Raw genomic sequence first — 15,557 nt, forward strand, 5'->3', positions numbered from 1 at the left:
TGTATGTGCTCTTCTCCTGCTGTACTTGCTTTCTCAGCCTCCTTTTCTCCTCTTCTCCAAAGCTCATGAAGAATGCATGTAAATAGTGCCTTTTCCTCCCTTGAGTTTCCTTTTTGTTCACTCATAATGAAGAGAGACCTAACCCTAAGACGTAACGGTTGATATTAGATCTTAGCCATTGAGATCAAGGTGGGGATTTAATCTCTCATTGACCCATAAGTCATTCTCTTTTCATTAATTATCCCAAAAAGTCACTTTATGACTTTATGTCTCATGAAGCCACTTTATGACTTTATGTCTCATAAAGTCACTTTAACTTTATTTCTCATAAAGTTAAGTCAAGGGGGTCATGTTGGACACTTTTTCCTAGGCTAGACACCAAGCCTTAGGAACACTTGTCCTTGGTACACTAATTCTAACAGGATGATGTATTTCAAATAACATCATACAGATTCGGGAAGGCATGGAGTGAACCAGTTTCCTAGGCCTTGACATCTTTTATAAAAATCGTCTTTGAAAAGACTTATGAAAAGGTCGAACAGCCCTTCAAATTGCCATGAGTGCTTCGGGCCCTTCTTTCTAGTTGCAATTGAAACTATATTTACATAAGCATTGGCCTGCTTATCCATTAACAAATGCAAGTTCATAAGAGGAGCACCTTTTTCTTCAATCTTATTAAGATGTCTTGTGGTGCCCTACCTTTATGTGATCACAGTTAAAGCTCTAGCATATTTGCTTGCCCACAAAGTAAGAAAAGGATCCATCAAGGGTATCCCCTAACCAGCCAAAAATTGGGGAAATTGTAATGGGCACTTTGTAGATAACTCCTTCCTGACCATCCTTGAGGAGAAAAAAATGTGGAAAATACCATGGAATGCCCTCAAACTTTTTATATAACTTCTAATCTCAAATTCAATGGGCAAAAACTCAATGCTACAAGCAAAGTCGCTATGACATCCGTTAATTCGTTATCAGCCCAAGTGCAGTGTTGGCTTCAACCAAGTCAATTTTCAAGTTTATAGTAATCCATTTTGCTTATCATGCTTTGCTTAAATATTTATGGAAAATGCTTATTCAAAGAGTGGGAAAATTAATGGAAAATGGCTAACTAAACCCTTAGAAATGAAACAAGTTTCAAATATGCAACAAAATTTTGGTTGCAACTCATCTTTACTCCTACTAGGGCATATCAAAGAACGGAAACATCAATCTAGTGCTTTCTTTCAGCAAATATCAAAGGAAGTAATAGCTTTCATCGAGTTAATTGGAATCATTTCAGTCCTATATATAAGGGTGCGATGGGGATCTTCAAAACTCATACTCGAGTTGTAGCTTTAGGTTCCAAATGGATAATCCAAACCCTAAAAGGAATTGATGCCTCAAATCTACTTTTGAATAAGTGTATTAGTCAAGGAACTTTTTCTAGAAAGAAGTTGTGTGTTGATGAGAGTAGCTCATGCAAGTGCCTCTCCAAAGGCCTGAGTGTTCAGGCATATGGAAGTGACCTAATTGACCCTTAACCTTAACAATTACTTTATTATTAAAATAATTGACTTTTATAAAATAAAGTGAGTTAATCTAATGAAATGCAAAGGTTATTTGCATTAGTGAATTAGATGAATCTCAATTGTTGATCTCAAGTGATGTTGAGATCTAATCTCAACCATCAATCACTTTAGAGATTAGGGTTGTGGATTCGATCAATAACTCAAACTTATAAAAGGAAGGCTAGGCTAAGGGAGAAGACACATCTTTACCAGAAAACACAATGAGAGTGAGATCTGAGTGACTGGGTAGAGAAGGACTTCCATAAGTGTTTAGGGTTAGAGGAAGAGCGCAGGGATCAATGTTGCACGAAGCGGAAGCGAAGCGGAAGCGTTTTTTGGAAGCGGGGACGCCGAAGCGTCATTTTCCAAAAATCTAGGAAGCGAAGCGTCCGCGGAAGCGTCTGCTATATATATATATATATATATATTTTATATTTTTTTGCATTTATACTCAAAACAAACATCCCAAATACCAAATTAATTGTAGAAGACATGAAAACATGCATATTTTTGCATAAATCAAGATAGATATAACATCCATTGTACATTAATGATCTAGAATCTAGATTCTTCTCCTCTTGTCTAGCCTTTGCCTCTACCTCGATTGTCTAGGGATATTAGTCAACATTGCCCAATTTTGATCAAACTACCTAATTCAAGACTTAAAATATGGTAGAAAAAGCTTAACATGTTTGATCGATGATTTTGACTTGATTGAAAGGTAATTTTTTGCTAAGGGCGTGCCGCGTGACAAAGGAGTTCAACAATTAACACCACCAACACCAGGGTACATATAGGGCTTGGTGCTCTTGATTAAATGCTAATCGCATACCTTCATACTTGATATAATCTAATGAAATGCCACAATCCCATTGATCCTGAATACTTGAAAACTGTTAAGTCTGCTGAATTTTGAATAGGATATGAAATTCTATTTTCTCCATATGAAGTCCAATGAGGCTGGAACCACTCTCAAACATCCTAGAGTCATTTCATGGTAATGTTAAAAATTTAAGTAAAAGGATGAAAATGAAAAATAAAGGAGAATGTCACTTTTACTTTAAGAATTTAACATTACCATGAGGGAGCATCTGCTATATTTATATTTTTTTTGCCTTCATTCGTCACCCTAACCCAAGGTGGACCCACCCCCAACAAGCAAACTCACCTAAAATTTAAAAAAAAATTGAAAAAAAAAACGATTTTCTAAACGCTTTTCCGGAAGCTTTTCTGGAAGCGTCTGGGAAGCGTACGGAAGCGTCTGGGAAGCGTACGCTTCCTCCTCCGAAGCGCCACGCTTCCGACACCCGAAGCGCGCTTCGGCGCTTCGGAAGTGGCGCTTCCGTACAGCGCTTCCAAATTTCCAGGAAGCGGCTAAAAAAGCCGAAGCGGCACTTCCGAATTCAGAAGCGCCGCTTCCGGCCAAGCTTCCTAGGTGCTTCCGTACGGGACGCGTTTCGGGGCTTGGAACCGGGGGGGGCGCTTCGTGCAACACTGGCAGGGATAGTGAGGGAAGGATGCATATCAGCTAGTAGATCGAAGGACAAATCAAGGGTTTGATCAACTAGATCAATTGCACGTTCTTGTTGTATGTATTTTTCCTTAGAGGGCCATTATTCCAAGAAGGAATTCCTTGTATGTTGTAGACTTTATTTAACAAAACAACAAATTTGAAGGGAAAAGATATTATGTGTGCATGTGTATGAGATTGGTGTACACTATATTGTTTTTGCTTTCGTTGTTATATTTTACACGTTAAAATATTAGCCATGCTTTTTATCTAGTAGATTGGATTTGCTAGGAAGTAATTAACTAGGTTGTTGGAGTTAGAAATTAGCATGGTATTAGAGCATAGTCTCTAAAGACTAAACATTGCACACAAGCACAAAAGCCAAATTTATACAAGAGTCGCACGGGACAAGTTCATCTAGACACGAGCCAATGATCTTATGAGGCAACCAAAAAAACAGTCATATAGCAATGCAACGGTGTACACAGCAAAGGTAAAGACAAAACGAAAAATAAATAGGCCAAGTTGTACAGCAATTTGTGGCCTATAGGTAAAAAATAAAAATATATAAAGTGTTGTGAAGGGCAAGAAAAATTTCAACACAGTTCGCAAATGTTTTAGTCATTGTTCGAAAAAGAAAAGGGATTGAGCCGCTAGAGTTGCACAAGGGAACGCAGTGATATGGGATGTGGGGGATACCAAAAAAAGGAGCCACCGGGAAACCATATAGCTACAACAACCATTTGTCAGAGCCACAGTAGTTATACTCTAAAGTTTAAGCCATTGGCCACAACCGGATTAGGGCAACCATTGTACATGAAAAGGTACATAGTACAAGCCGCCTACAACACAGGAACAATTCAAGGCTAGTTGAACAAGGCCATACGTAACTAGGAAGTGCTACAAAGATTTGCACAACTGCACAGTGTACAGAGTGGTATGTACAGCACCAGAACCATCACCTAATAGTCATACTAGTTTTTACAAGCGTTGTAACAACATGGTGATAGCATGTACGAAGGATAGTGTTAGATTGCAGCTAGCAAGATTGGCAAAGGTCACTCTTGAAAGGGAGAGAAGACTATACCGATCAGAAAATAATTTGGTGGGTGTTTCAAAGGACTGAAACACAAATCCATGAGGAGATCTTAACATATTTGTAAACTAGCAAACTCATTTTTATTCTTGTGGGTGCTAGAAGGACTTAGCTCAAGGCAATAATTATCAAATCTAGAAATGGCAACAACCAATTTGAGATTTGAGGTTAGGTTGGATTTAACATTTAACTTCTTACCCCGGAAGGCAAGGGTTACCTTGCTAATAAAAGAAAATGACCCTTCGGAAGATTGTTGACAAGGAGATTCAATAGCCAACAAATCCAACGCAGTTGAAAGCCCACAAAACAGACATTAAAGCCTAGCAGATCATCATCAATGTCATGAAGGATAATTTGATCCCTCACTTGGCAAAGAAGAAGGCAAACAAGGAGATGTCCAAGGCTCTAATGGGCCTATTCCAGAGTGACAACATGAACAAGAAGATGATCTTGTGAAATAAGCTCAGATCCATCTAGATATCAAGGTCTAAAAGCATTACCAGTTACTTCATGAGGATCACCCAGGCATGGGATCAGCTTACAGCTATTAGGGGGAAAGTGGAGGATTTAGAGCTCGTAAATGTGGTACTAAATGTTTTTCCCAAGTCATTGGAACCATTTGTCAAGGGAATTTACGCTTGGGATAAACTTCCAACTTATGAGATGCTTTGGGATGATTCCATCCATGAAGAGGCTCAAGGAATCTAAGGCCAACAAGCAAGGAGATGGAGAGAAGAACTTGGCCCTGGTCAATATGGCCAAGAAGGGTTCCAAAGATTACAGTAAGGGTGCAACCTCTCAACCAGAGAAGAAAGAGGACTTGAGCAAGCTCAAATGTTTCATTTGCCACAAGAATGGGCACTATGCATCATAGTGCCTAGAGAAGAAAAAGGAGAAGGGGAAGGGAAAGTCATTTCTATGTGATTCTTCAGGAAGTGCCTTTCTCAGTAAGGAGTGTCTGTTGTAACTTGCTTTGATACCCTAGAAGTTACAAAAAATTTAATATTTATTTGTCACCTTCCTTCAATTTTATCCTTACCTTGACAAATACCTTCCTTTAAATATCATTCCATCTAACACTTTCCATTGCTAAAGCATGAAGTGAATGAGGTTTTTATAGATGTCTCCGAGTTATTTTTAATAGTTTTTATTTTAAATAAAATTCAATTTTATAAAATATATATAAGTATATTTTTTATAAAATTATTTATTTAAAATATTAAAACTTAGTTAAAAAATAACAAACCCAACCTCTAAACTATAGAAACCATATTTAAAAACCTTATTATATACGTCAGCCAAGTCAAAAAGTCAAAATAAGCCTATGTCCCACCCCGCACTTCAAACATTAAACCACCGTAATTTAAATGCCTCGAGATGTGTGCAATGTCAAATCAATAGCAAATCTATAGTTTTCGGAGGGCGTTGCCTATTCGACTTTTAACCTACCCCCTCCCCCCCGAAAAGTCGTTTAAGTCGTTTCACCTTTACTGCTTTTTACAGTTGTCCTCCTCTCATTCATTTCGGACCACCCCCCTCCTAAACCACTTACTACCTACCCCACCCCCCGAAAACCATTATTCATATTCATTCAAATTTTATAAAATGTGGCAGGAAAGGAAATAAGGGAAATTTCATATGTTTATGAAATGAGTTTACAGATGGGATGTTGAGTAAAATGCCACTAAGGTGAAAGGATTTTTACAGGTCATATATTTATGCAAATGAGGTTACAGGTGAAAACAAAAGGAGGGTGAGTAAAAACGAAATTTTGACAGAGAAGAAAGAAATGTTTTTGCTATGGTATAAAGAGGATAAATTCACAGGAAATGAAATTTGGATAAATACTTATCCAAAAAAATTTACAAGAGTAAAAGGGTAAAGTAAAAATATTTTACCAACCATGGCAAAACAAGACATGGTTTTTAAAATCCATGGGAAGGAGAAACAAGACATGGTTTTTAAAATCTATGGGAAGGAAATCAGTTGATGGTTTAAAAAATATGTTTATGAATTTTATTTATTCATAAATATATAAATTCAAGGCAAAACAAGATAGATTTCAAAACAAGACATGGATTTCAAACAATGGATGGATTTAAGGGATGCAATTATTTGAGCAAATATTTTGAGAATTTCATTTATGAAATTCATGAAAGAAGAGAAATATAAATTAAAAGGTTTAAGCAAAATATTTGGAAAATATTTATCAAAATATTTGGAAAATATTTTCTTCCCAAATATTTTACGACAATGGTGAAGCACTTTAAAAAGTGACATAAAATCATTGGTCAATTCAAGCATTGGAGATTCAAAGGACACCTAGCAAAAAATATCAGTCAACCAGATTATAGACATGATTTTAGCATTTGAAGGAGGAAGATCAGCAGTCATTCTTATTCAGATTTAGAGGCAGAGATATCAGCATTCAAAGGACACCTAGCAGCAAAAGATCAACAAACTGGGATCAAAGTGCAATTTTCCAACAGACAGTTTAAGCAGCTCAAGAGTTCAAGGCAGAAGACTTGCAAACAACTCCAAATTTCCTGCAGTTTTTCAGAGATTCTTTTTATTTTTAGTTTATTGTTCAGATTTTTATTCCAAAAGCTAGACACAGTCAGCTTAATGTAATGTTCTATATATTATTTTAATTGTAATGTAAAGGGGTTGGCTTTTGATGCCAAAACCCTATCACTTTGTAAAGCTAATATTATAGATATCCTAATTGAAGTATTCTAGCTCTAGTTCTTGACAAAAATTGTGTTTCCTGTATATTTTTCTAGTGCTTTCATACCTTATTTATGCACATGTTCAAAGTAACATAGGAGATCTGGGTAAGAATAGATTGAGTGTCAATCTCTCTGAAATCCCCTGCAAAGTTATAATCATTTAAAGAGATTAATTAACTAGACTGTTTGTCTTGGTTAATTCCTCTACATTTCTTAACTGTTGTCATTTGTCATCTCTTGAATGTGTTTTGTTTGGCTGTAGAAATCTTCTACACGTATCCATTCTATCTGGTTGATTAAGTATTCAATATGACTGCTTAATTATCATGAATTCCCTTATATTCTTCTATCAAATCCTTTAAAAATCATGTTTTTTTTGTCAAATTGGATGTTGGAACTTTGACCAAGGACTCTACAAGAGAGGGATTTATTCATAAACAAAGATTAAACAAAAATTGGACAATCATTAGCAACCACACAAAATAAATCATAAATCTGGCTATTGTGCTTCATAGGTTGTTGTCCAGTGATAGCGAACAGCGTTAAACAAAGCCTCGTAACAATTGAAGGCGCCCCCTCATGTTCAAAGGCCAGCTTGAACCTAAAGACTGGTCGAGTTGGTTTCTCAGCGTATTTTTTGCAGCCAAGAACTGCCTACGAAAAACAAGTACAACAGTGTTTATGACAGTAACTCGAGCAAGTACTTCCACACAAACCTAAGTGTCTAGGCATGTGGAAGTCACCTAATTGACCCTTAAACTTAGCAATTACCTTAATTATTTAAGTAATCGACTTTTATAAGACAAAGTGAGTTAATCTAATGAAATGCAAAGGTTATTTGCATTAGTGAATTAAATGAATCTCCACTATTGATCTCAAGTGATGTTGAGATCTAATCTCAATTGCCAATCACTTTGGAAACTAGGGTTATGGATTTGATCAATAACTCAAACTAATAAAAGGAAGGCTAGGCTAAGGAAGATGACACATCTTGACCACAAGATGCAATGAGATTGAGAATTCAGTGATTGGGTGGAGGACTTTCATTCAAGTGTGCAGGGTTCAAGTAAGAGTGCAAGGGACAGCAAGGGAAGGATCCAGATCAACCAGCAGATCAAAGGACAATTTAAGAGTTTGATCAGCTGAATGAATTCCAACTTCTTGTTATGTGTATTTTCCCTCAGAGGCCCATTATCCCAAAAAGGGATCCCTTGAATGTTGTAGACTTAAACAGCGGATTTGAAGACTAAAAATCTTGTGTGTGCATGTTTTTGAGATTGGTGTATTGTTTTTGCTTCCGCTGTTATATTTTACATTTTAAAATCTCAGTCGTGTTGTTTATTCAGTAGATATGATCTGCTAGGAAGTAATTAACTAGATTGTTGAGGCTAGAAATTAACATCATGTTCATCTTTAAATCTACAAACTTTAGTTGCTGACCAAATAAAGCAATTTTTGTTGCTCAAAGCACAAACAAGGCTCAGGAAGCTATTCAATCCTTCCTAAATTGGAATGGCTAGGGATTTAGAATTGGCCTCTCTTCAAATAAGTATTCAATCTGGTAGTCATTATCCTCTTATGCAAAGACAAGACTTTGGTCAAATCATCATGGTTCCCAGCCCGGAGATTCTTCAAAAGAGGAATGAGAACTATACTCAACATCTCACTCTCATAAAAGATACTAGCTCCCTTAGCCTAAACTAAGGGAGAGATTTAGATTTTGTAACGGCTATAACACTAGGGAGAGGTGCCATGCACCATAAGCAAAAAGCCTCTCACTAATTTCCAAACCCCTTTTATTTTATCTAGACATTCCCTATGGAGTGAAGGGAGGCATGAATGCATATTTGATCGAGTTGTGGGGGAGAGGAGAGTATTTTGTTAAGGTTGACCACGTAGCCTTCTTAAACAAACATTAAATGACAAATTCTTGACTCTAGTGCTAGCATTTTGTAAGAAAGAGAAACAACATGAAAATGATGGTCAAGATGATGTTATACCTCATGTGGAGCTAACAGAACATGGGAGGGGGGCCTCCAAAAATGTTAAGGATGATCCTACTCCAAATGTAGGGCTAATTTTGGCAACGGCTTAAATAAATCTTCATAATATTTGATATTATTCCTTTTTGTGCCCTAATGGCAATCTTATTGGGGACACTCCACTTGTGTTGTAATAAATTTTCTTAGATAATCTAGGGTAATTTTGGTAGTTTTTACGACCCTTACCCCTACATTACTCTAGTTTGTGGTGGCCATCCAAGTGGCCCTTACAATATCCTATGTGTACATAGTAACATACTTTGCAAATAGTAATAGTTAAAGGAAGAATTTTTACAGAAAATTATCCCTTTTCTCCCAAAGTCAACTCCCAAGTATATTTGATCCAATGGCAAAGAAGCTTGTGAAAAGGAGAGATGTTAGTTTTGTTCAGTCACCTACTACGTGTTTGTCTACTAGTATAGAAATATGATGGGATATATGCTCCCAAGAATTATGAAGATGTTAATGGTGATTGAGTATTGTCAAAAGAAAGACCTAGTGCTTCACAGCATGTTGGAGAGGCAAGAACTAGTAAGAAATATCCCAACTGATATCATCATAATAATATAGAAGCCAAAGAAAAGGTAGTGACTCAAGTAGATAAAGTTAGACCAAAGAGGTCTCCCAAGCCAAGAGATTTTCTCCAGGTAAAATATTGCATTAATGGGAGAGGTAGTGAATACTCAAGAATCCACATGTTTTGTTGGAGCAGATGAAAAATGAAAGAAAGTAGGACCAATGCAAGTTAATTATGATACCTTGATGCAAAAAAAACACCTGGGAATTGGCGATTTTGCCAAAAGGAGCACGGCAAATTGGCTGCAAATGGGTTTTCAGTGTTAAAAAAATAATAAATAAAGAAAACATCATGGTAGCATTGATAAACACGAGGCAAGAGTGTTTTCCAAAGGTTATTCTCAACAAGAAGGATCAACTATAAGGAGACATCTGGACCAACAACCAAACTAATTACAATAAGGTTAGTTCTAATTCTTGCAGCATAATTTGGCTGAAAATTTCATCTGATGGATGTTAAGAATGTCGTCTTGAATGGAAATCTTGTTGAAAAGTTGTATATGCGATGACCACAAAGTTTTTTGATCAAAAACGCTTCTTTTAATTATTAATATGTACAATTAAGGCATTTTTACCCAAAAAAGTGCACCATAAACAGCCACCACAAGCTAGATGAAAGTAGCCACCAGGAGATTTTGTTGTAAAGGTAAAGAAAGACATGTTTGCAAGCTCATCAAGAACTTGCGTGATTTGAAGCAAGCTCCAAGGGCTTGGTATATCAAGATTGATTACCATCTTCAAAATGATAGCTTTAAGGAGTCCATACTCAGATTTGCATATAAAGGTAAAAGATGGTGAAATTGTTGTCAGTGTATGTTAATGGTTTGACTATAATTGGCAGTTAGGTCCAATTAATCAAGTGAAAAATCAATTGAATAGGGCTTTTGAGCTGAAAGATCTTGGTTTGCTTCAATATTGTTGCCTGGACTCTGGAACTAAAATTTTGCAGACAAAACTGATTTTTTTCACAGGCAAGTGAGAAAACTTCTAGAGAAGTTCAGAATGGTGGACTGTAAGGATTCTTCTACCCCCTCCCTCAGAAGACATTTGAAATTGTCCGCTGAAAGTAACATATCATCTATGGATGCCAACTTACATAAGACGCCAGTTGGTAGTTTAGTTTATCTTATCAACATCAAAATGTATCCCATATTTGCAGTTATGATGATTGCGCACTTTAAAGGGTCCATTGAAATGCAACAAAAAGGATTTAGTATTGATTTAGGAAAAGTTTCATGGGTTAGGATGAAAGCAGCCCATAGTTGCACTTTCATTCATAAGATTGAATACAAAGTTGCAGTCAGTGCAGCTTAGGAAGTGATTTGGCTAAGAAGGCTACTTAGGGACTTGCAGGTTCAGTAGAAGGAAGCAAGGTAATTTTAATGTGACAAACAGAGTGTGATAAACCTGGCCAAGAACCCAGTTTTTTCGTGCACATGCCAAACGTAGAATTTCAACATCATTTAATCAGACAATGGTGTTTACAACCAAATTGAATCTGTGTGTTGTCCATCTAAAGATCATGTTATTGCTGATATCTTCAATAAACCTCCCAGCAGAGATAAATTTGTAAAACTTTCGAATCCGCTCAATGTAAAGGCCAATCAAATGACCATTAAGTGTGTTGTTCGAGCTAATGAACATTTAGTTTTGGGTATTCAGAATTAGAATATAAAGTTGGATAATGTAACATCAATCTGATGATGTGTTACTATATTCAAGTTATGTTGATTACTAGTGATTAGATCAATAACTAGGACAACCATTGGCTCCATTATGCAAGAATTTCGCAATTAATAAAATCATCAATCAAGCACTGCATTTCTTTCTTTGGCCAATTGACAAACAAAGGTCAATTGTGTCTAACCCAGGTGGTTGTAAGGAGTGTTATCCTCCCCACCCAGAGATTCAATTCCCCAACGACATGTTAAGCTCTTAATGAGTATATTGTTGTAACAGCCTTGAAACCTGTGTTGACAAAGCCTTGAACTTATGCATAATCCAGTTTACCCTAGGTAACATCCTCGAAATAAAGGGAAGTGCCCAGTGGGTTTCCTCAGGATGTTTATTTCACGAATTACCAAAGAGGCACGTGAGAATATTCCAACACCAAAGGAGGGGAGCATTGATAGAAATATATAAATACATTTATTTTTTTATGAAATAACAATGGACAAAAAATAATGATTGTGCTTGGAACTCATAACCATATTTATAAAATTTCCAAAAAGTTTCTATCTCATTTTTTCGCTATTTGTATTCTCTATTGTAAACTCAATATAGATAAATAATGGGTTGAAAGAAATTAAAAATAAATTTGAGAAAGAGAAAGGCAATAAATATGGTGATTTGGAAAAGAGTTTGGCATTGCACTACATGCCCTAGAAGAAAAAGTGAATACGAAAGTTTGTGTCTGTATCCACGGAAAAGAAAACTTAATTTAAAACAGATCAAAAACGCAATAAATTCCTCGTATATATCTAAGGCAGACTGAATAGAAGAGGGCATGCCATTCACAATACTTAGAGATGAATACCCAAAGCAATAGCCCAAAACATGCAAATTTAATTGGCCTGACCATGCAGATATAAGCACTTCGATACAATTTTCTTTCCAAACAGATTCACAGCTTCAAAAACCTCTTTTTAACAATTTCTATCCAGGATGATACAGCAAACAGATCATAATCAACCTAGTACATTCACTGTGTCAAATTATAGTTCAAACATGAAATGTGTATTATGAGTCCACACAAATTATGAATGCAATTTAGAAAATGCACCCTTACGGAATCCCACACAATATATACATACTGAAGCCGAGCAGGTTTGCTGCAACGGACACAAACTAAAGTGGATTCGCCCCCATCAGCTGCTGATCCATCCATTTTGACCAACGCACTTCAAGACCGATCTATTTCAGCATATATTAAAAAGGATATATATTCAGAGTTTAACTGTGGTAAGTCAGTCAAATTCAAATATAATGTAATGATATAGAAATTGATGTGAAACATCCCATCATACAAACTTACTAGAAATCTAGATTATTCAAGTGGCATTGAAATATCTTAAATGCTGGATAAAGACACTTGCCTTGCTTCAGACGAAGCTGGCATAAACTGTGATAAATATAAGTTACCACAAAGTTGTAAAGTACGGGAAGCAAATGAGACACCTGCATATGATAGTAAAACAGGAAATAATATCAAGCATTTTTCACTTCCAAGCATTTTAACATGTAAACACTAATATCACTTGTCAAACGGACATGAACGATAGCCAAAATTCCAATGATTACATACTAAAGCCCTGTAAAGAAGCAAACATTGTTTACTACGAATGCTTCCATATTTGCTTGCAGGCATAACTGCCAGTGACAGGATTCGGCCACAAGCTTGATACATTGAGTGAAGAGGGAAATAAGCAAGAATGGCTAGCCAGAATACATATGCAATTAGAAGGAAATTATTAAAAAAATTCAAAATTAGCTCACCAAATTCAAGCAAATCGATTAAAAGCATAACAATAATAAAAAATATGTGGGCAGAGAGAATCAAAGAATATCAGTATTCCGACTAAAGAGATCCAATCGATATAAAAAAGCACAAAACTTGACCATGAAATGTGAAAGAAAAAGCTATAGTTTATTGATGACTTTGTATATTGCAATATCTAGGCATGTAAAGGTATATCATCAGTTCAGTGGTTAGATCAAAGGCACAAGAATCCTGCATGTTTTTCAAAGCCAAAAGTGAGAAACCTATGTAATGGACTATTCAGACTTAGAATCGACAAGCCCTGCATGTTCCTCATTGAGCCATTCGTAATCAATGACAATTAGACATGACCCAGGGAAAGGTTTATAATTGATTTAGTTCCTGAACTTAATCTCCGTGAACTAGTTCAACAATTTCAATTGCTATGGTGCGGCTCATAAGATATCTAAAAAGAATTGAGCAAATGAGAGCAGGTAGATGGCCTAATATTATCTTCAATGAAGGCATGACTGGAAGAAAGAAAACATGGATGAAACAAAACTACACATGGATGCAAAAAATGGAATATCTACCTCAATGCCTGTCCCACAAATAGCAAGGAGCTAAAGGATTTTGTTATGGAAAAGTTTCGTAAAAAGGTATGGGGAAAAGAGTTGGGTAGAAAGAAGAAATATTACATTAAGGAATTCAACCCTACGTGTGATCTACAACAAAAAGAGTTCATTGGAGCTAGCATTTCGTGGAGGGCAAAGGTTCTTATTGCTCAATTAAGGACCAACTCACATCAACTTCGGTGTGAATCAAGACAGTGGAAAAGGCCTAAAGAAGGTTGGGAAGAACGGGTGTGTACATTTTGTTCGTATGGGGCTGTGGAATCGGAAAAACATTTCATTTTGGAATGCGATGCATTTAAAGACATCAGAGAAAGTTATGAGAACATGTTACCATCAGTTTCTTGGCATTGTCTTTTTAGTGAAATGATTGTTGGAAGGTTGGGACAGCTCATCATCAATTTGAATCGGAAAAGGATTGAATTGCAAAAAGCGAAAAACAGAGAGCTAATGGTCTCATAGACTATTTTTAGTCTCGTGGACCTTAAAATATCAAATATCATTTCATTTCATGTCACAAGTACGATTTCTATCTTCAGCAGGAATTTCTGCTTTTACCTCTGTTTCCCTTAATCTGAAAAGTAAACTTCAACCTTTGCAATTTATCTTTGTGTTAAGGTGCAATTTCTTGTTTTTCACATTGGGGCTTTTCTAATCTATCTTGTATATCATTATAACACATGAAATACGTAGTATAATCAATGATCATATATCAGCTGGCACACACAGGGGATTACCCCTCCCTACATAGCCGACTATGGCTAGCATTTTCAATTTGACACCAATATCAAGAGTCAATATATTTTTCGAATAACCTTGTCCTAGCTGAAGATTATACGTTCGGAATTCATCTCTATAAGGCTGAGCGAATTCAAGTAACTGGATATCACTTATTCCACTCGTCGAGAAAGAAATATCAACCCATTTGAATTAATGTTTTATGTCTTATAGGGCCAATTTATATCCAACACTCTATGCCCGAATTGGTTTGAAGGTAAGTTATTGATTTGGCAACGATGATCTCAATAACCCACAAACCAACAGAGATCTCAGTCCATCTTCGTGATCTTTTTTTATTTTATTAAGAATATTTCTTGACCTATCGTCCATATTTCCCTTTTTTCATGTTATAATACCTCCTGTGCCTTTAATATATGCCAACTAACGTATTGACTGATAGAACCTTGATGGTTCACTGTGTATGCTTTGTAGAAGCGTAATGAATACCAAACACTCTGCAACTTAAACCTAATTGCCAAAGCAGGAGGAGTGGATCAACACCAAACGCAAAGAAAAACTAAAGTTCTGAATTTTCAAAAGGGAATCTTCATTCAGAAAACGCGTCAATCGTGCTTCGGAATACCAGGGTTTTGAATATTCAGTAAAAATACATTGTTTACCTTGGAATCAAGAACAGTATCCCTCGCTAGCCTTCAATCTTCAAAGAATAGATTTTTATCTTCTCTCGGGTTCGTTGTTTCTGTCCCAAAAAAGCTCACAAGTATGGCGTTCCAAAATACAGTGGACGCGTGAATGAATACCTAGTAGGATAGCCTGATAAGTATTTCCAAAAACCGTTGTTTGTCCGAGACACCTTACAAACACTTCTGAACTCACATGGACAGAAGTTTAAACATTGGGAATAATGGTTTAATATTAACTTTTTTTTTAAGTCGTGATTATTTTAAATTAGACATTCCTAATTGTTTTTGGGAAGATGGTCTTGGATTCAATATTTTAATATTCAAAAGGCAAAATGATTTTAAGATAAATCAAAATATTAAAAAATAATAATAATAAACCAGAGTTACTTGGTATTTATTTTAATTTAAATATAGTTTAATTAAATTAAAAAATTATATATATATATATATATATTTTTGTTATATTTTTTTATTTTTTTATTAATTATTTTTATTTTTGTTTATTTTATTTTTATTAATTATT

General features: G+C 35.8%; 1 protein-coding gene across 4 annotated transcripts in view; it reads right to left on the minus strand.

Moving 5' to 3' along the window:
• The window catches only part of LOC149223534 (methionine aminopeptidase 1A-like), a 205,231-nt gene extending 189,995 nt beyond the window's left edge, over positions 1-15,236 (minus strand). The window contains exons 1-4 of one of the 4 annotated variants that reach the window (XM_089385860.1): positions 15,011-15,235; positions 14,747-14,858; positions 12,596-12,677; positions 12,314-12,413 (exon numbers count right to left, since the gene is read on the minus strand). In XM_089385860.1, the coding sequence (XP_089241986.1) occupies positions 12,314-12,387 (74 nt within the window). In that variant the 5' untranslated portion in view covers positions 12,388-12,413; positions 12,596-12,677; positions 14,747-14,858; positions 15,011-15,235. Of the gene's footprint in view, positions 1-12,288; positions 12,414-12,595; positions 12,678-14,746; positions 14,859-15,010 lie in introns of those variants that run through there. The other 3 variants (XM_089385859.1, XM_089385861.1, XM_089385862.1) reach the window with 3 other exon arrangements.
• Between the last annotated feature and the right edge of the window lie 321 nt (positions 15,237-15,557).

Source organism: Pinus tabuliformis, chromosome Q (genome assembly GCF_031772625.1).
Source record: "Pinus tabuliformis cultivar Carrire ecotype Pingquan chromosome Q, CPIR1, whole genome shotgun sequence".
NCBI classification, from domain to species: Eukaryota; Viridiplantae; Streptophyta; class Pinopsida; order Pinales; family Pinaceae; genus Pinus; species Pinus tabuliformis.